Source organism: Nicotiana tomentosiformis, chromosome 6 (assembly GCF_000390325.3).
Source record: "Nicotiana tomentosiformis chromosome 6, ASM39032v3, whole genome shotgun sequence".
Classification (NCBI taxonomy): domain Eukaryota; kingdom Viridiplantae; phylum Streptophyta; class Magnoliopsida; order Solanales; family Solanaceae; genus Nicotiana; species Nicotiana tomentosiformis.
In genome coordinates, this window is record NC_090817.1 from 65,396,082 (window position 1) to 65,418,784 (window position 22,703).

General features: G+C 39.4%; 1 protein-coding gene across 1 annotated transcript; it reads right to left on the reverse strand.

Moving 5' to 3' along the window:
- Positions 1-11,141: 11,141 nt before the first annotated feature.
- Positions 11,142-17,830, reverse strand: LOC138894118 (uncharacterized). Its single transcript, XM_070178797.1, has 3 exons — positions 17,645-17,830; positions 13,863-13,917; positions 11,142-11,842 (listed from the first exon to the last, which is right to left on the reverse strand). The coding sequence occupies exons 1-3, from the start codon at positions 17,828-17,830 to the stop codon at positions 11,142-11,144; spliced, it is 942 nt and encodes a 313-aa protein (XP_070034898.1).
- Between the last annotated feature and the right edge of the window lie 4,873 nt (positions 17,831-22,703).

Here is a 22,703-nt window from a genome sequence, read left to right on the forward strand (position 1 = left end):
GGGAAAAGGAAATGTCAGGAGTAATTTGAATAAGGAACTCGATGAATGTGTTCTATACTTCGCCTTATCGATTGAGGTGCAGGATTTGGGAAGACTTAGAGTTTATGCTTCTTATGGATGTAGTGTACAAGGAAACGAATTCAGTCGGTTGGTTCTTTGTTAGGGTGTTCATGTGCTAGCAGAGTGTTGAAGTTCGGTTATGTTCCGGATCAGGTCAGAGTGGGTAACTCTCAACGAAGGTCCTAGTGGGTTCAAGAATTAAAGTGCAGTGCCTAAGGATTTCGAGTCCGCTGTGTAGTTAAGGACCGAGTTTTTATAGTGGATTGCAAACGGAATATGGAATATTCTATGTCATCATCGGGTATACGGTGCAGTATTAGAGTAAATGAATAAATAGCTTCGGATTCGCAGAAGGTCTTGCAAACTGGGAGTACCAGTTGGAGATGCTATTTTGCGCTTGAGAATGGTATGAGATGATTCATGGATATTGCGACGACGTGGTCTCGCGATTTGGGTCACTCGGGATGAGTGCGGATTGAATTCGTTATGGTGTGAATGGAGTTATTATTATTTCCAAGGCAGATCAAGAGTAAATTGAAAGAAGTTGGGTCAGTTAGTAATGGTTGAATCGGCATGGGTGTGGCAATGATAAGTTCCTTCGTTATGTAAAGTTATACATGTGGTTTATGGTTGTACGTGTGGGCTTGACAGCTACCACAACTTGATTGATTTGGGAGGTATTTGATTCAAATGGCTTTGTTGTTTAAATAGATTCCGGAAGAGTTATGACGGTTTAGATCACAGTTTGAGGTTGTATTTTCTGCGGTTTGGGGATTCAGTTACATGTTGCAAGGGCTCTTCGGAGATAAGCTAAGTGAAAAGTTTCTAGCCAATGAAGTATTATTCTATTGGTAGTTTAGGGGTTATGATGAATTTGTGTATTCTCACGTAGTGGCATGATAGGTGCAGTGAGTGGCATGGGAATTTGCAAGTTGAGGATCAAGGTTGTAGTTCGGTGTAGACAAGAATATCACAAGCTCGGATGAGAAGGGGTGAATTCAGATGTTCAGAGTAGCTGGAATTTTCTTTAGTGTCACCTGAGAATGATGTTCTGCGGAAGGGGCATTGTGTATTGATTTGTGAATTCTTGATTTGCTTTACAGAATTAGAATGGTTAGTGGTATGGATGTGCAAACTTGCTACCTGGTGCAAAAGGTCGTGGGAGAGTATCCCACAGGAAAATCTGCATAAGTGTGACATATTAGTCACTTGATTGTTAAAGATTGAAACCAAGTATGGAGATTCTGGTATTGTCGCTAATGTAAGAGTTTATGCCTGGAAGGCGCCCTAGTCCTTTAGTTGTGAACTATGGGAGTTTGTCCCAGATTGAGACGGCTTGATTATTCACACATGTGTTGTTGTCACGTGTAGCTTGTGGTATTAGATGAGCAGGATGGCTTTCGAGATGCAGATCATTTTATCGCATCTTAGTCGTGCTTGGGTTTTGTGGCATATTGCGCTATCCGTCTACCCAAATTTGTATTTTTGCACTTAGTGTGCTTATGGCCGATATTCGGTATTCCGTAGGTAGAAGCATTATGGCTTGATGAGTATGTCCTTATTTATTGTTATGAGTGGATTAGGTGGCACGCCGCCACGGGTGCGTTACTTGGATCGGGTTGCACGCCGCAACAGTGTTATGTGAGTACGGTTCCCTATATCTATTCCTGCGTATTTTGTTTCTCATTCTCTGAGAAGGGTTCATAACATATGTTCGACCATTTTATTCGTTGCGCGGGCTGGGTAATTCTTTTCCGGAGTTCGTTCCTCCTTATGTGTCATATTTGAGTTTGTAGCTTGTTGGCGCATTGTAGGCGTCATATAAGACTTTTGGCATTGTCTGAGATGGCTTATTGCCTGAATAGATTGTACTGGGTGAGACGAGAATATTAGACCTAAAATTAGTGCAATCAGATTTATATAAGGTATATTTAAGAGCAAATATCATTATTCAGTTCAGAATGAGGTAATGGTTCTTATCAGGAAGAGAAACTCCATGATTTGTTGATTCAGCAGGTGGATATTAGTTTCTATGCATCTCCTCCATTATGGCAGTATCTCGAGAGTTGGAACAAGACTTATATGCATCATGAGGCGTATTGCGGGCATCAGATTTGTGAAATTTTAGCTATTGTGGTCGGATGATGCTTTATGGGCAACCGACTTATGTGGTGCATGGTGTGATTTCATCTTAGATGCATGATCATATTTTGGTATAGTGTGTGGTGATTGATACGGTGCTCGTGTGTTAGAATCGGGACTTGTAAAGAAATTTGGAAGTTGGAGCTTAGTTCTAAAGCTTGTTAGCTAAGGTTATAGGGAGGATTTTCAGTCTGGCTCGAGCTAATATGTTCAACTGGAAGGTGGTGGAACGGGTAGGTGCAGAAGGTGTTAAACAGTGATTTTGGACAACTATAGAGCAGTCCTTAGCACGTTCGAGGAGGAACATATGTTTAAGTAGGGGAGAATGTAACGACCCTACCGGTCGTTATGAGCTCTAGAGCGTCGTTCGGCGATTTGAGGTTTTGAGTAGCTTTACTTCAGGTATATTGACTTTTACGTGTGGTCGGAATTGAATTTCAGGAAGTTCAGGGGATTTGGAAAGAAAATTCTAATTTCGGAAGCTTTGAGTTGGAAAAATTGACTAAGGTTTGGGTTTTGAGTAAACTTCCTTAGAAACTGGATTTGAAGGTTCCAATAGGTTCGTACGATGATTTTGGACTTGGACATATGTTCGGGTTGAGTATCGGATCACCCGGGAGCATTTCAGCGCTTATTATGGAAGGTTGGCATTTTAAAGGTCTAAGAATTTTATAAGTTTAGTTTGAAGTGGATTTTGATGTTATCGATGTTCGTTTGGGGTTCTGAGCCTTGGAATAGCTTCGTTATGTCAATTACGACTTGTGTGCAAAATTTGAGGTCAATCGGACTTGATTTGATAGGTTTCGGCGTCGAATGTAGAAGTTTGATGTTTAAGTTCATTAAGCTTGAATTGGGGTGCGATTCATGATTTTAGCATTTTTTTTAATGTAATTTGAAGGTTCGATTAAGTTCGTATTATATTTTGGGACGTGTTGGTATATTTGGATAAGATCCTGAGGGCCTCGGGTGAATTCTTGATGGTTAACGAATTTATTTTTGGACTTAAGAAATATTGAAGCTGGGCAGTAGCTGGTGTGATCGCTTCTGCGATGTCTTGGTCGCAGAAGCGACAGTTGTAGATGCGAGGTCAAGCCCGCAGAAGCGGCTTGAAGGGAGCTGGGAAGAGGCCGCAGGTGCGAAGGAATTCCCTCACCTACGTGACCGCAGAAGCAGCCCAGTGGTCGCAGAAGCAGAAGAGAATGAGGCAGGCTGGAGGCACAGGTGCGAGGCTTGTGCTGAACATACGAGACCGCAGAAGTGGATTCTTGGTTGCAGCTGTGACTCCACGGAAGCAGAGTCTAGTCTGCAGATGCGAAGGCGGGGGGCTCTGAAGGGGGACCGCAGAAGCGGTATTTGTGGCCGCACCTGCGGAACCGCAGAAGTGGTCAAGTGGCCGCAGGTGCGAGAGGTCACTGGGCAGTGTGTTCTTTTAAGAACGGGGTTTGGCCTGTTTTTCACTCATTTTCACTTGGTTGGGACGATTTTGGAGAGCTTCAAAGGGAGTTTTTCATCAAGCAACACAAGATAAGTGATTCCCATCTATTACAAGTTAAATACATGATTTATATGTGGATTAGAACATGAGAATTAGTAGAAATTTGGGATTTTGATAGAAAACCTAGAATTTGGTATTTTTGGATTTTGACCACAAAATTGGGCATGGAATTGAGTGTATCATCAAAACAATTCGGAATCCGGGCACGTGGGCCCGAGGGTTGACTTTATCAACTTTTTGAGCGGAGTTGAGAACTGTTTAAATTGATTAATTATGGGTATTAGAATATTTTTTGATTGGTTTGCACATTGTTTGAATAGTTTTGGATCGACGGGCATTGGTTGGAGGTGTTAGAGAGGCTTTGGCGCCGGTGATTGAACTTCGGAGCGAGGTAAGTCTCTTGTCTAACTCTGTGAGGGGGAAACTACCCCTAGGTGAAGTGTTTGTTATGTGCTACTTGCTAAGGGGGCTACGTACTCACGAAGTGACCAGAGTCCATACGTAGCTAGATTCATGTTATGTCCGGGTAGACTTAGGCTCCCGCCATGCTATAACTGTACTATTTGAGTTGTCTCTTGCCTATTAAATTCCTTTATTTTACATTACGACTTGAGACTAGACTTACGTAGAGTGATAGACTTGCTATTGTAGAGATTTGACGTGCTTCATGATAAGTCGCGGATTAATTGTACTCTCCGTACGAAATTTTTCCCGCATTATGCGTTCTCATCAAAAAGTTCCCTTAAAAATCTATAACTCACACGACTATTCATGAGTGAGGTCGAGGACCCGTTAAGCTTCTTATTCTAATGGGATCGGGACGTTCGCCTCGGCTGAATAGATACATCTATGGTTCGTTCCGTTCGACCCTCGGCAGTCCGCACATAATGATGGATCGAGCTGTACGCCTTGGCAGGATTTTGCACCATACTATCATGGGAGCGGGCCATTCACCTCGGCAATATAATAGATGTATCTATGGTTTGGAAATATCATGATGGATCGGGTCGTACGCCTCAGCATTTCTATAAATTACTATCATGAAATCATGCGTAATAATTTATAAGAAGGCAGTATATCTGCGAGTTATCCTGATTTGAACTGTGGCGACCTATCTGTTGAGGTCTGTTATACATATATTGCGATTGAGGAGGTAATTACTCGATGAGAGTTTGAGTTATTGCTGCGAGGAGAATTTTACCACGTATTTATACTTGTTATTTCGTTTGTTCCCCTGACTCACATATGTTTACTTCTATTGTATCTGTCTTATTAGACCACTAGTAAGTGTTGATGTCGACCTCTCCTCACTACTTTTCTGGGGTTAGGCTAGATACTTACTAGGTACGCGTTGATTTACGTACTCATGATACACTTGCTATACTTTTTGTGCAGGTACATATATGTCTGGTGATCTTTTGAGCGCCGAGGCGCGACTATTGCGGGGACTTTACAGTGAGCAGCATTTCATGTTACGATCCATAGCCTGTAGGGTCTTCATCAGGTATTATTTATATTCTCCTATCTAATTTGTATTCCATACAGATGTTGCATTTTATTATATTTCCTAGTTGATGCTCATGCGCTTGTGACACTGGGTTTTGGGGGTTCCTACGGGTTGTTCGTTATTGTAGCTGTGTAAATATTATCACTAACTCTGTAAAAATCTATTTCATACGATTTAATTAATGAAAATTATAATTTCAAATACTAAAATGAGTAATTAAGTGATCAATCATCGTTGGCTTGCCTGACGGCGGTGTTAGGTGCCATCGCGACCTTTAGTGGATTTTGGATCGTGACATTAGGAGTGATGTTGTTCAACAAATATCTAAATGTTTTCCCTATTCCAAGAAATACATACTAAATAGGCACAGTCAACTGAGGGCCTTTCAATTAACAACAAGAATCACGTAGTTGAACAAGTAGAGAAAAACCAATGGCAAACTTAAATTAAACGCAATGAAACATCCTCCAAGAGGTTCCATCAAACCCCAGAATAAAGAGTTTAGATACTCATAATTGTTTGCATAACTATAATATTAGAATTCATCACCAATAATAGAAAAAGAAAAAAGAAAGTTAAAAACTCGTTTCCAAATCTTTCGCCTTGCTTCTTGCTTGTTCTTACCTTCAGAGATGTAGTGTAACCCTTAAAAAGCCATTCTTTGATGTATTTATATCATTTAGGGTTGATATGGGGTGGAACTATTCAATCCAAACTCATATGGGAAAAGCTGGAATCCGCGTCTGTCTTCGCTGGTCGCGCGCCCATGGACGCGGATTCAGCTTTTGAATTTCTTTCATTTCGCTAAGCGATTCGTGCCTTTCCTTCACTTCACTGTTTTGTGCCTTCACTTTTCCCCTTTTGCGTCCGTTTTCGTGCCACACATGAGAATAGACGACCTCCCAATTCTTCCATTTTTTTTATTTTTGCAACAATTTGATATCTTTTGATCCATTATCATCCGAGCTCACTCCTACACATAAGAAACATGTAATGAGTATAATTCACTTCAAAAATCATGTAATCTCCGTCAACTCACAGGAGAACTGAGATGAAAATACCCTCAAATTCATGCACTTTTGGCCATTTATCACCACCCCACACTTAGACTTTTGCTCGTCCTCGAGTGAATAAAGTAAGCACATCGGCAAGAAACCAATTTTCAAACTTACTAAAAGCATTACGCTAATGACAATGGTTTATACCAACACTTAGAACCTAGCATAAGCATTATTCATACCTTTCCTCAAGCTTTCCATCATGCCAAGACTAATTAAAATAATTGTGTGACTCTCTCTAACATCCTAGCCTCAAAATTTGACTCCAATACATTCCAAACTAAGACTCGCCTCTTGTGCCAACTCAAAAACCAATGACTTTACCAATCCTTTGCAGATCATGTGCCCTCACCAACAAACTAAAGAGAGAAAATAGTCCATACACACAAACAAAAGTTTAAGTATATTTTAAGGACTCTCAAATCGAACGAATTCGTTAACTCTCGCAAAAATAACTCATATGCCACCCAAGTTTGTACCATAGGCTTGTCTGTAGTGTAAGACTTGACAAATTTAAGTTCACACAGACTCGGATTAAGACTTCATAGGTTGTAATATAATCTAAGGAAAGGGTAGTTTATATTTGAAGAAAAATAATGACTATCCCTCCTGAGCACTTTAATACACTACACTTCACTTTCAAACTCTCTCATCATGACCAAGTCAATGTCAAGCCACTAACCAATACACGATTAGGCCCTTCTTCTTTAAGCATATCATTACATAGATGCTCTCTAGCTCGGATCAATACATGGGAGGTTTTACTTCAAAAAAAATTCTTCTTTTTTGTGTTTTGTTCAATATCCCCCCCCCCCCCCCCAATTTTGGTGTTTCCGGCTAGTAATTCATTTAAACAAAACAAACCTTTTCGGTCTTCCTATGGTTCCACTCAAAAGCTACCTGATCTCTCTCTTTACTCTTATAGAGACTTGAGTGCTTTCGTAGGTAAAGGGTGAACAAAATTTGATTAAGAACAAAAGGGTATTTAGCTTGTAATGTGGGTGCCAAGGAAAATGTCTATATGCTCAAAAGGGTTGATTATGGATAATATTAGCACTAATAGGCAAACGAGGCTCAATGGTCAATCAAAGAAATGCCTATATCATCTCCTAGCCTTACGAGACTTAATTATTTCGCTTCGACTCACACACAGGACAAGTTCTAGACTAGCCCGAGATGGCGCAGAGTGCAACTCAAAATTCTCACCTCGCACAATGCACATGACCCACTCAAGACAGCTCAGACCTGTCTCTCAAGTTAAAGTGACTAAGCACAAACATCATATAATTAAACCATATAGGAAGTACATAACATGAGTCAAAAGATGAGCCCAAGAGTCAAAATAAAGTCATATATATTCTCAAGGCACATAATCATAAGAATTACAAGGAAAGTACTTGGCACAAATACTCCAGGTCTAATCCCCGATATAAAATATGTCACGAAGCACAATACTCAAGCTCTTCCCATTCCAATATCAATTCAAAACAAATAAAGGAAAAGAAAAAATCTTTTTGTATTTTTTTTCTTTAGACTTTAAACCCTCAAGAAAACTGTCTAGGAAATCCATCGTCAAGCAAAGTCCACAATAATTTTTACAAAGTTTGAGAAATAAAACTACCTAAGAATACCCGGTTCAAGAAAATGGCATCCTCGGAAAAGAATCGTGGTTTAAACAATACCCGAGATTAGGCCAATAAAAACCTAACTACGATTATACAATTACAATGGCCTTAAGTGTGATCATAATAAAATGTATCACTAGCAATTAAACACATGCCACAAAAATCAAATTATGACACCCCACCCAAAACTTAAGAGAATGCACTATCCCCAGTTGTATAATATCACATAAACATATAATAAATGATCAATAGTAGAGTGGATGTCAAAAACTTCCTCATCATATCTCAGGATGGGGGGAGGACCTGTCGCGAACCTCAGTCCTCATTGCTGATGGATCCTCCAATGCGACACCAGATGTGTCGATGGCTGCTATCATCTCACCCTCCCTAGTCAGAGCAGCGACCCAAACAGCGTCCTGTCAAATCCCAGTTGGCTCCTCAGTAGCAGTGCCATCAATAGCACTCAAAACAGACAACTCTGCATCTCCCGGGTCCTCGATGTCTGTCTAGACTCTAATGTGCCGTACATGTCTCTGTCCACTAACAATTTCGAGCAGCACAGCAAACTTCTCTCGCATCCACTGATCCCTAGTCTCCTGTGTGTGCTATAAAAGCACGGCCTCGTGCCTCTAAATCTGTTCGCAATTGCTAAAGTGTGCCCTATATAATAGTGATGTGCTCACCATGTCCCTTCTTCTTTATAGTCACTGCTGATGGGTCCTGAATAGAGCAAATATCATGGAATGCCGACTCTGTGCCTCCACATATCTCATCCTCCTTCTTAGTCAACTTGTATTTAGCAAGTAACGCAGTCAAAGTATACAAAAAGTTGAGCGTCCACTGCATGTTCTTTCTAGTCTTCACAAGATAGCACCAATGTTCACCACAATACCTGTCATCGGGGCATATACCAAGAACACTCGCTCCCAAATCACAATAGACTTGTGCGTTGCTGGTATGAAACTATTGCAGACCCAATTCAACCATGCTTGAGCCTCTTTGTTCATGTAAGTCCTTTCCAACCCATCATTATCCGTCCAATTGGCTTGTCCCGATCCCCTACACAAGACCGCAACTATGTGGTCCAAATCCGGCCTTTGCTCTCTCCTCCAGTATTCTAATTCAGACTGCAAGGCTATGCGGTAGTACCTATTTATTACCATGATGGAGATGTCAACTCAGTCCCACGAACCCAAACAATGTTATTGCCTCTGTTAGGATCTCAGTTTGCATACAACTTAAGCACAAGAGTCAAATTTGCCTCTCCCTTTAGCCCTTGAGCAAAGCGTGTCCACTCATTCTTCTCCATTGCTCACAAAATATTCGGGCAACTTGACTTGGTGGACCCAAAATTCAATGGTCTTTCAAACAGTATTGGATTGATCTACTTAATCTCTATATGCTTCCATTTTTTTCACGCACTTTCACTCACAAAGTTCTTCCACACGAACTTATCAATCGAAGCACTCGGTTCCTCTTCACCTTCGGGCAACGGAATATCTATCTCATCGTCATCAGATGAGTCAGGTTTGGACTCTGACTCGAAAACCTTTTTCTCCTTGCCCTTTCCCTTCACCTCAGCTAATTTCTGCTTCTTAGCCGGTGGTGGCTTTGAAGCTCCCTCTCGGATTTGGATTGGAACCTCTCTTGGCCTAGACGATCATGATTGACGTGCCCTTTGCTGTGTTTGTGTGGGCTGCTCAGTGCTCAGATTGGTAGACTCAGTGTCCACCTCAGAAGTTCCACTCTTTTTCTTGTCATGCCTCGCCTTTGTTCGTGCTTCTGTAGAACCCTTATCCGCAACATTCTTGTCAGTTGGTAGTTTCTTTGGGGTGTCTTACCACTGCCACCTGCTCCATGTCTTTGAGTTGGTTTTTCAAAGACGGCCATATCACCTGCAAAAGATGTAAAATACATATTAGTATAATGTGTGACATTGAGTCATAGCGGTGTACATCGCACCCCGCACTTAGCCCGAAAGCATAAGTATGCAACCAAGGTACAAGTGACTACTACAACTTAATTGCATTGTTATAAGGTTACTTGGCATCATTGAAGATTAAGTGGGTAAGACGACGCACGAATCGTGCCTAAGTTGACCACGGGTTGACATTCGTTCTAAAATAAATACAATTTAAGTGCAAAGACCCCTAAACGGCTACCCGCACTCAAGAGATGTTCCTATTGCCAAAACAATTAGTCTTGCTGCTCATACTTCACAAAACCAATCAAAATTCTCATTCGGGCATTTTGTCGAACACCTTATATGCATATTTTCGTGTTTCAATGCAAGTGGTATGTGGTTCGCCCTCCTAATTTGAGTGAGGTAGTAGGAATTATAGTTTACCACCTCACTACGTAAAACAACCAACAAAATCTAGAGCAAACTATGCTACCATAACGCAAAATTCATCTACTCTACAAAAATACCCAATAACAAGAAAGAAACAGAGAAACAAGAACTAACCTAAAGCATAACGGGAGGAGGACTGTTATGTGGATATTGGGAGAAACAAAAAGAAAACGAAGAGGGAGGGGGGTGGAAAGCGAACAAAAAAGAAAAAAATGGGGAGGGGAGTCTTACCAGTTGGGGAATGATGGAAGAAAGGCAGAGGCATAGGAGTGGGGTTGGGATGTTTGATCGCAATAGAGAGGGGGGAATAACAGGGGAAAAGGGTTAATTTCAGGAAAATAAACAAGAAAATGAAAAGGAAAGAAAACAAAAAAAACGAAAAAAAAAAAGAAAAAACAAAAATAATTTTGCGAAGTCTGCCGCGCCTTTGGCAGACTTTACTGCCCGCAAAAAATGGATGCAAGGCCACCAGCGCGTGGACGCAGACGCAGACGCGGCCAACTGACCATTTTTTCAACTTTTCGATTTTAGCCACTTTTGGCCTTTTTACTTGATTTCTTGACCCCGAGTCATTCCAATTCGCACGATCGCATTCATGCAACATTCATAAACATGTCAATACTTTCCCAATTCCAAATCCAATAAGGAAAACAAATAAAAATATGAAAATTGTGTTGCCTCCCAACAAGCGCTTGATTAAACGTCGCGGCATGATGAAATACAACAAAACCTTGGGCTGCCTCCCAAGAAGTGCCTGATTTAACTTCGCGGCACGACGCGGTGCTATCTCTTCTCAAGGATATTTCAAGTACATGGTCAAGATCACTTTATCTTCCTCAACCATGCCTTGATAATGTCTTAGCCTTTGCCCGTTAATGTGGAACTTGCGGGAGCCATCTTCTTATGCAATTTCTATGGCTCCAGCAAGATGCATCTCTATCATATGAAATGGTCCTGACCATCTTGAAGTCAACTTTTCCGAAAACAACTTCAATCTCAAATTGTATAGAAATACCACGTCTCCAGGTTTAAAATTTTGCTCAAGAATATTTTTGTCATGCATCATCTTTATTCTCTCCTTATATAGCCTTGTGCTCTCAAAAGCATGGTAACAGAACTCATCAAGCTCGTGTAACTCTGTGACTCTACTTATATCCGCAGCTTCCATATCGAGATTTAGTTGCCTCAATGCCCACAAAGCTCTATGCTCCAACTTCACAGGTAAGTGACACTCATTCCCAAACACCAATTTATACGACGACATGCCAATTGGAGTTTTGAAAGCGGTACAATAGGCCCAGAGTGCATCATCTAACATAGCATTCATAGTCTTTGTCAAAACACTCTTAATATCTCTGTTCGAAACCTCCACATGCCCACTTGTTTGTGGGTGATATGAGGTGGCAACCTTGTGGCGAACACCATATTTTTCTAACAACTTTGCGAAGGCTCGATTGCAGAAGTGAGTGCCTCCATCACTGATTATTGCCCTTGGAGTGCTAAACCGGGTGAATATATTCTTTCTCAAAAAACCAATGGCCCCCTTTGCATCATTTATAGGGAGTGCCACAACTTCCACCCATTTTGAAGCATAATCCACCACTACAAATATGTACTTGTTGCCATATTGTCATGCCCCAAAATCGGGGAGCGCGACCGGCACTCAACCGAGAGAACCCGGCCGAGCAAGCCTGTTAGATTTCCTTCTACCCAAACTCATCCATGAATAAAGAGGAGATGTATTCCATTAATCAAACACTGAAAAGATTTTATTAACAACTTCCTTTTCATTCCTATTAGCAGCTTCATTCATAATTTCCAAAATATTACGAGTTTATAGAATTAATGAAAAATATGATTTCCAAATACCAACATTTCTAGTTCAATTCCACAACATCAACCACAACCAACAACCTGTCTACGGAGCCTCTAAGTACAATAGAAGAGTAATATGGAAATGTCGGCAACAAGGTCCCGACTATACCTCAAAACACAGTACAAGAGAAATAAAAGATACATGACCCCGAAATGAAGTTAGGGTCACCAAATCAGCTGAAAAGAATGAACTGCTATCATTGATCAATGTCGCATGTTGTAGAAACACATGCATCCATTAAAGATGCAGCACCCCCCCCCTCCGACAAAAGGGACATTAGTACCATCGAATAGCACTAATATGTATAGCTAAAAGTCCTCTTTCAAAATAGAATGACCATATAAGAAAAGGAAACACATAGAGATAGCAAGTCACAATCAACAATATCCAAATGTCCAGTTAAAACATAAAAAATTTAAAAATACGAACTTCAGATACAATTTTGGTTGGGAGATTATTAGCACCGATATTCCACCGTCTTTGTTAGCACGGAGTCCGATCATGCCCGATCAGCTAGGCTATCTCCCCACAGACAATGTTGTTTGACAACTGATGCGAAAGAAAGTTGTTACCAAGAGTAGTACCACCATGTGCGCAACATGGAGTCCGATCTCCACCCGATCAGCTAGGCCGTCTTCCTACATATGCCGTGTGGGTTGACTTTTCCATTCCACAATTATTACCAGTTCATCCCAATTAAGGGGAATAATATCACAATTTCATCCCAAATAAGGGGAATAACCACAATTCACCCCTACATCAGCACGTGTAGTTTCAGGTGTGGGCCTTATGACCCACCCTTCCTCGGTTTTGCTAATGATGCTTCCAAAAATATTTTTTTTATTTGATTTGCACACAGAGGTAACATAAATACAATTGTACTCACCTCAACATCTTTCACATTGTATAGGTTCTCATTAGTATTTACAGTCATTCACAACGACAATATTCCCTTGGCTCATTTTGCCATTCACAAGATTCTTTATTCCTGGCACGATGGCTGTATTTCATATTCCACACTTTCACCTCTTTCAATTTCAAAGATCACCATCAAATATCAACATATAGAATATTTCACAAATCATATATTTCAAATCCATTTGAAATGGGAACTTCAAACACAAATGGTTTCTTCCCAAAGAATGAGGCATACCAACCAACAGTAGAAACACACATGAAAAATCATAAACAATCAATACATAATTTACTCTTGCAATACTCTACCCCAGATATGACAATGTGCAATTTCAACACATGAGTATATAGAACTCGAATCACACTGGATATATTTATAAAGCAAAACATTAGTTAAAGCAACCACTAATGGGCATGAATTGAGTACAAAAGTTCTTAGGCAAATTCTATTTTCCAAATCACTTTTAACATCATTGAGTCGAGGATCATTTCATATTCTTTATCGCATTCTTTCAAATCATTTGCACTACTAGCCACAGTCATAACTTAAATTCTTGGCACGTTGGACACACTATATCCCCAATTCAATTATTTCATTTCCAACCACCTTTATAGGTTAACAATAATAAAATATTTCCAATCAAGACTTTAGGTACACATATGAGCAATTTAGAATCTTAAGAATATTGAGATTTTCTCACACAATTTGGCATACTAGATTTCATTGAAACACGACTCAAAGCCGTAACATTTTAATACGCAACCCATACTTTGAAACTTACGGGAACATTATGGAATTCAATTCCAAGAGAGAAAGTTTAGCCAACATACCTTGATGGAGCTCTTTAGCGATATTAAAACCACCAGCTACTCTAACAACTTCAATCTACATCAACATAATTCAATTGGACCAATATTAGTAAATATTTCCAGGTTTTTGGTCATTTTGGCATTTTATCAAACACCTAGAGTGCATGAATCTATATATCTCTTAACCATAGAATTAGTTCATCCAAATACTACCATTTACCAATAATTTATCCTACCATCATTCTTAAACAATTCTTAACTTCCAACATCACATACATGACCATCCATCCACACCCAACCAATAAAATTCCATGAAATAATCACCTTTCCATCTCTACAATGGTTATGTATTTAAATTGGGAACTTATGGCTTTCAATCACCATAACCTAAGTTATAACACATATTCCATACATAAATAATTCCCATATATTAGTTAGAGATAGTAGGCATACCTCTTGTAGTGAGACTCATAAAAATCCCAACTTGTAGTGTTCTTGACCAATTTGGGGATTTAAATGGAAATCTATGGATCTTCAAGATTAATCCTTGTTAATATAAGTGTTTAGGACTAGTAATCAACTCAAAATTACTCCAAAAATATTACCTTGGTTCATATGAGGGAGGTGTTGGGTGGATTCCCCGTAATATACAAGCCCTACTTCAAAGAAATGACTTATCTATCTCTCTACCCGGCCTTGGGGGTATTTAATGGGTTCCTACGTACACGGCCGCACACCTGGCCCCGCACCTGAGGCAGAAACTCTCAAATATGCGCGGCTGTGCATCTGGGCGTGCATATGACACAGGTCCAATAAAATGGCCATAACTTTCTGTAGAAATATCCAAATATTGAACGGTTTAATGAGTTGGAAACTAGACTCAAAGGGCTTTCATTTGATAGGTAGATCACTACCTAAGTTATTATATTGAGGTAGTTATATGCTTTTGAAATAGGGTCTTATGCCAATTAAAACATCCTTTTCACTTAATGTGTCCAACTTGTTCCACACAAGTTCTTGCCAATTCCAAAACTCCTTAGTATGTTTCAACACACCTTAAACATACATTATTAATTCAACATGATGTGTCTCTATCCCATAGGTATCCTTTAATACTCAAATACGTTATTTCCAAATACCGTTGGTGCACTTTAAAATCTTAAATCATTAAAAAACAATTATGGGGCCTTACATTCTCCCCCACTTAAGATCATTCGTCCTCGAATAAGGAGTAGATTCCGGCCCCAAACACTTAACATAACTCGACTCTTCTTTCAAACATTTCAATCCCCCAAATTTGACTAACTCCAAAACTTTTTAGAAATTTTGGCAGAGTATCCCCTGTAATTGGGCCTAACCACCTGCTAGAGAATCACCAAAACCACCCTAACAGCATATCCATAACTCAACAAAGCATCAAAGTATATTTCAACAACACTAATCTCAACATTAAGGGCATTACATTAACAGAAGTGGTATCTAGACATGAGTTGCACATATTTAAATCATAATATATAACAAGTACCCTTTTGAATCATAACCATTTGGTTATACAAGCATGTGAGAATACTTCCTTTATTTTGACAGAGGCAGATCTCAATTTCAGAACTTATCTAACAGGGATGACAACTAGGTACCTTTTATAAGCAAATTACCTATTAAATTCACCTTCAATAGTTTCCACCGGAACGATAGGCAAAGGATTTCCAACAACCTTCTGGAACCTAGATACATGATGCATCGGGTGCATGGAGGACAAAAATGGAAAAATATCATACTCATAGTTTGACCTATTTCCTTCAATATTCCATAAGGCCTAATGTAACTACACATACTTTACCTTCCTTAATAATTCACCCAATATATTCATAGAGAAAATCTTGAGAATAACCTGTTCACTTTCTTCAACTCTAAATCACTACGCCGAACACCCAAACTAAACCCTTTGGCGACCTCCAACAATTACTCTAAGATGTGCTAGCTTTAATATTACCATAAAACTTCCTATCCAATATGTTTCTTCACTGGATAACGCTTCTTCTTTGACATGTTTGAACCTTCAACCCCCATAGGTTACTATAAATAGGAACAATGAAACCCGAGATTGGGCTGGAATTTTTCAAGAATCCATCAATGTGCTGAGCAGGGCATTTTAGGAGGTTATATCCTAAGAGACATGAAGGTTACTACCAATAGTGCTGACATGGTTAATTATTTTGATGACATCATTGATTCGACAAATGAGGCATAGAGTTGCCTAGTAGGCATTGATAATGTAGGGACCATGTACATGATTCTGAGAATTAAAAGAAATGAGTTATTTAGATATGTGACATATTAGAGGTAGTCAGTTATTCTTGGAAGACTATGAGTCATGAAAAGGACAACAATAATTGTTTCATTCCATATGTGCCTTGTTTGGCAATAGTAGGCCTCAAAGAGAAATAGCCAAGTACGTGACACTAGTCGCCTCTTGGAATGTAGGGAAAATTAGTTCAACTCGAAATGAGAATATTTTGGCAACCCGAATGTGATATGGGTTTCAAAATGCATGAAATTGCATTATGGTCTTAACATTAACTGACATAAGGAATCTATGTCACAAGCCCATGGGGATGAAAAACAAGTTGAACACTTGTGAGATTATTATCATTCTCACAACTTAACCTTTGCCAATAGTTGATCCTATATGAGAGGACTAGAGATATGACAAATTTGTCTTTCAATTCAATATGTTCATCATAAGACTGCTTAACTTTCAACCTCACATAAGTGAAATCATGTAGCTAGGACATCTTAATATTGCGATGAAATCATGTATTGGTTAGAGAGAATGAATACTTTGCTGTGATCTAGACATGTTTTTGCCATAACAACTCTCAAGATGCAATACTAGGCCACTTCATGGGCAACTACAATGCTAGGAACAATGTGAGTTACTCGCTAAGGCATGATCTAGGTGGACCTGAAAGTCATACTGAGATGGGCGAACCATAAGATCTTCTTATGACGAATTTGTGAAAATCTCAAATTTCCAAAAACTTTATGCAGACAAGTGACCCCTTTCAATTGACAGGTACACATATGATAGGTGCTGAGATATACTCTCATGTTACAAGACAATGAAAAAGACTCATGATACTATTCATAAATGAGTAAAGTGACTGTTCCAATCATAGGAGCCACATACACAAGAGAGAAAAAGAGTGGCTCAAGAAGGATCTCAACACTAGGCCGCTATACATTAGATTTGATACCACATAGATAAACTTTATGACTGTGTATGCATAAGCACAAGTGAGCAGATGTTATCCATTTGAATCAAAAGGTTTTGTACGAAATTCATCAGATATTGTCTCTTGTTGAGTATTTAGGAAATCAAGTGGGAAGTATTACTCCTAGAGTTATAACTCAATTCAAGGACATAATTATATAGCTCAATTCCACAAGAGGTTGTAAATAAGAGAATTTGTGATAGAGTGGATTCACGAATAATGCGTCTCGTTCAAAGAGTAGGTACATGCAATATTTTGTGATTCAACATTTTGGTTACGACCATATTTATAAGGCTCTTCAATATGGATGCACATATACAACAAGGAAAAATAATGCGGTGTTCATAACGGTATAGCAAGGAGTGACTTACTTGGAGATTTTAGACTGACAAGGCAGTACCTTAATTGATGCCCCTCCACTCTACATCCATAACATACATTGGTACCATAGTTACATACCCCCGAATGACATTGCTTATACTTCACACAACGAGGATGAGGCCCGTTAAAATGACTCACCCCACTAACCAGACTTTTACCTTTTTTGCAAACATTATAAACATTCCTCCTATCCTTCCTCCAGGACCACGTGATGGGATTAACAATCTCTGCAACAGCTCGTTGTATGGACTTTTGGAATTGTCCAAATCTACCACCACTAATACACTTCTGAGTGTACTCGCCACACGACGCCAGATGTTCCTTCCCGCACATCGGGTAGACCGGGATGGGTGTACCCAACTTAGGGCATTTGTTCTTCTTGTGCCCCCCTCTTTCCACAACCATAACATATTTCAAGAGTGACCCAACATAAACCCGAGTGGCTCTTCTTTCATATCAAATATTCTGGCTCATTGATACCAATAATCCTCTTTCATTTCTTAGGTGCTCTCACCACATAATCTGGTGGCGTGGTGACATTAAACATTACCCCGAGCAATTGGTTCTTTCATTTCCTCCTCGAAGCCTCAAACTCGTAGTTTACTCATATGAAAAATGAGACATGATGAGGAATTTAGCATCCTATCTTAAGCTCTATCACACGATATGGAGTACCAAAGAAGTGTGAAATTCCTAAATGCCCAAGTAGCCTCTTTATTATAAATGTGGTCGAAAACACACCGATAAGAAGGACTCTACTAGACAGGGCTCTGAGACATCCTAGGACACTTTAAAACCTTAGGATCAGATACCGAGTTTGTCACGCCCCAAACTCGGGGAGCGCGACCGGCGCTCAACCGAGAGAACCTGGCCGAGCAAGCCTGTTAGATTTTCTTCTACCCAAACTCATCCATGAATAAAGAGGAGACGTATTCCATTAATCAAACACTGAAAAGATTTTATTAACAACTTCCTTTTCATTCCCATTAGCAGCTTCATTCATAATTTCCAAAATATTACGAGTTTATAGAATTAATGAAAAACATGATTTTAAAATACCAACATTTCTATTTCAATTCCCCAACATCAACCACAACCCACAACATGTCTACGGAGTCTCTAAGTACTATAGAAGAGTAATATGGAAATGTCGGAAACAAGGCCCCGGCTATACCTCAAAACATAGTACATGAGAAACTAAAGATACATGATCCCGAAATGAAGTAGGGCTCACCAAATCAGCTGAAAAGACTGTATTGCTATCACTGATCAATATCGCATGATGTAGAACCACCTGCATCCATTAAAGATGTAGCGCCCCCGGCAAAAGGGACATTAGTACCGTCAAATAGCACTATATGTATAGCTAAAAGCCCTCTTTCAAAACAGAATGCCCATATAAGAAAAGGCAACACATAGAGATAGCAATTCACAATCAACAATATCCAAATGTCCAGTTAAAACATAAAAATTTTAAAAATATGAACTTCATATACAATTTTTGGTTGGGAGATCATTAGCACCGATATTCCACCGTCTTTGTTAGCACGGAGTCCGATCACACCCGATCGGCTAGGCCATCTCCCCACGAACAATGTGGTTTGACAGGTGATGCGAAAGAAAGTTGTTACCAAGAGTAGTACCACCATGTGCGCAACATAGAGTCCAATCTCCACCCGATCAGGTAGGCTGTCTTCCCACATATGCCGTGTGGGTTTACTTTTCCATTACACAATTATTACCGGTTCATCCCAATTAAGGGGAATAATATAATAATTTCATCCCAAATAAGGGGAGTAAGCACAATCCACCCCTACACCGGCACATGTAGTTTCAGTCGTGGGCCTTATGACCCACCTTTCCTCAGTTTTGCTAATGATACTTCCAAAAACATTTTTTTATTTGATTTGCACATAGAGGTAACATAAATATAATTGTACTCACCTCAACATCTTTCACATTGTATAAGTTCTCATTATTATTTCCAGTCATTCACAACGACAATATTCCCTTGGCTCATTTGGCAATTAACAAGATTCTTTATTCCTGGCACGATGGTTGTATTTCATATTCCACACTTTCACCTCTTTCAATTTCAAAGATTACTATCCAATATCAACATATAGAATACTTTAGAAATCATATACTTCAAATCCATTTGAAATGGGAACTTCAAATACAAATGGTTTCTTCCCAAAGAATGAGGCATACGAACCAATAGTAGAAACACACATGAAAAATCATAAACAATCAATACACAATTTACTCTTACAATACTCTACCCCAGAAATGACAATGTACAATTTCAACACATGAGTATATAGAACTCGAATCACACTGGATATATTTATAAAGCAAAACATTAGTTAAAGCAACCACTAATGGGCATGAATTGAGTACAAAAGTTCTTAGGCAAATTCTATTTTCCAAATCACTTTTAACACCGTTGAGTCGAGGATCATTTCATATTCTTTATCACATTCTTTCAAATCATTTGCACTACTAGCCACAGTCATAACTTAAATTCTTGGCATGTTGGCCATACTCTATATCCCCAATTCAATTATTTCATTTCCAACCACCTTTATAGGTTATCAACAATAAGACATTTCCAATCAAGACTTTAGGTACACATATGAGCAATTGAGAGTCTTAAGAATATTGAGATTTTCTCACACATTTTGGCATACTAGCTTTCATTAAAACACTACTCAAAGCCATAACATTTTAACACGCAACCCATACTTTGAAACTTATGGGAACATTATGGAATTCAATTCCAAGGAGAAAGTTTAGCCAACATACCTTGATGGAGCTCTTTAGCGATATTAAAACCACCAATTACTCTTACAACTTCAATCTACATCAACATTATTCAATTGGACCAATATTAGTAAATATTTCCAGGTTTTTGGTCATTTTAGCATTTTATCAAACACCTAGAGTGCATGAATCTATACATCTCTTAACCATAGAATTAGTTCATCCAAATACTACCATTTATCAACAATTTATCCCACCATCATTCTTAAACAATTCTTAACTTCCAACATCACATACATGACCATCCATCCACACCCAACCAATAAAATTCCATCAAATAATCACCTTTCCATCTCTACAATGGTTATATATTTAAATTGGGAACTTATGGCTTCCAATCACCATACCCTAAGTTATAACACATATTTCATACATAAATAATCCCCATATATTAGTTAGAGATGGTAGACATACCTCTTGTAGTGAGACTCATGAAAATCCCAACTTGTAGTGTTCTTGACCAATTTGGGGATTTAAATGGAAATCTATGGATCTTCAAGATTAATCATTATTAATACAAGTATTTAGGAGTAGTAATCAACTCAAAATTACTCCAAATATATTACCTTGGTTCATGGGGGAAAGTGTTGGGCGGATTCCCCTTGATATACAAGCCCTAGCTCAAAGAAATGACTTATCTATCTCTTTACCCGGCCTTGGGGGTATTTAATGGGTTCCTACATGCGCGGCCACGCACCTGGCCGCGCACCTGAGGCAGAAACTCTCAAATATGCGCGGCTCGCATCTGGGTGTGCATATGACACAGGTCCAGTAAAATAACTATAACTTTCTGTTGAAATATCCAAATGACAAACGGTTTAATGAGTTAGAAACTAGACTCAAAGGACTTCAATTTGATAGGTAGATCACCACCTAAGTCATTATATTAAGAGATTTATATACTTTTGAAGTCCGGTCTTGTGCTAATTGAAACATCCTTTTCACTTAATGTGTCCAACTTGTTCCACACAAGTTCTTGTCAATTCCAAAACTCCTTAGTATGTTCCAACACACCTTAAACATACATTATCAATTCAACATGATGTGGATCTATCCCATAGGTCTCCTTTTATACTCAAATACATTATTCCTAAATATCATTGGCGCACTTTAAAATCTTAAATCATTAGATATATTTTACGGGGCATTACACATATGAGTTGACAAAAAGCCCCATGAAATTGATTCCACATACATCAAACACTTCCACCTTCTGAATTGGGTTCATGGGCATCTCATGCTGGAGGGAAATATTCCTGGTCCGTTGCCATTCATCATAACCCTTCACCCAGAAGTGTGCATCTTTGAATTATGTCGGCCAGTAGAAGCCCGACTCCAACACTTTCGCAGTTGTCTTCACTCTCCCAAAATGGCCACTATATGGGGATACGCGACAAGCCTGCAAAATAGAAGATTGGTCTATCTCGGGAATACATTTCTGAAACATGTTATCAACACAAATCCTGAACAGATAAGGCTCATCCCAAAACTACATGCGACAATCACAAAAGAACTTTTTCTTTTGTACAGAGGAAAGGCCATAGGGGACAATATCGGTCGCCAGGTAGTTTGCAATGTCTGCATACCATGGCGCTACCTCAAGGCTTGTGGAAAATAGTTGTTCATCTGGGAAAGTCTCCACGATATTTTCCACCTCAACCTTCTTCTCTTCTCCTTCCAGCATGGACAAGTGATCGGTAACTTTGTTCTCTGTTTCCTTTTGGTCACGGATTTCTAGGTCAAATTCTTGTAGTAGTAGCACCCATCGAATCAAGCGCGACTTTGACTCCTACTTCTCAATTAGGTACCTGAGAGCAGCATGGTCAGTATAAATAATTACCTTTGAGCCTATCAGGTATGACTTGAATTTGTCAGATGCAAACACCACTGCTAGCATCTCCTTCTCGGTCACAGTGTTGTTGAGTTGGGCACCACTCAAGGTTGCACTTGCATAGTAGATTGGATGCATGACTTTATATTTTCGCTGCCCAAGAACTGCTCCCATAGCATAGTCGCTTGCATCACACATTAGCTCAAATGGTTGCTCCCAGTCATGTGCACTATAATGGGTGTCATCACCAACCTCTTCTTCAACTCCTCAAAAGCTACCCTACAGAAGCGGATTCGCGGTCGCAGGTGCGCTTCCAGTGTAATTTCTCTTATTCCGCAGACGCGGCCTTTTCTCGCAGATGCGGGTCCGCAAAAGCGGGCACCCTTCCGCAAATGCGGTTTCACTGAAGAATGCACTTCTTTCCCTCTTTTTTTGCTCAATTGACTTTAATTCTCTTCAAGACTCATTATCCTTGAAAATCTAGCAATGCACACAATAAATCACCTCATTTTATAATTAAAGGACACAAAAACTAAAGAAAAGAGACTAGAA

Coding starts and splice junctions, on each gene's coding strand:
- LOC138894118 (XM_070178797.1), bottom strand. CDS start 17,830: ATGTGCGGGAAGGAACATCTGGCGTCGTGTGGCGAGTACACTCAGAAG. Junction 13,918..17,644: donor GCAAAAAAGGTAAAAGTCTG/GTTAGTGGGGTG, acceptor ATGTTGATGTAG/ATTGAAGTTGTTAGAGTAGC. Junction 11,843..13,862: donor CGCTAAAGAGCTCCATCAAG/GTATGTTGGCTA, acceptor ACATATTTGTAG/TGGTGGATTATGCTTCAAAA.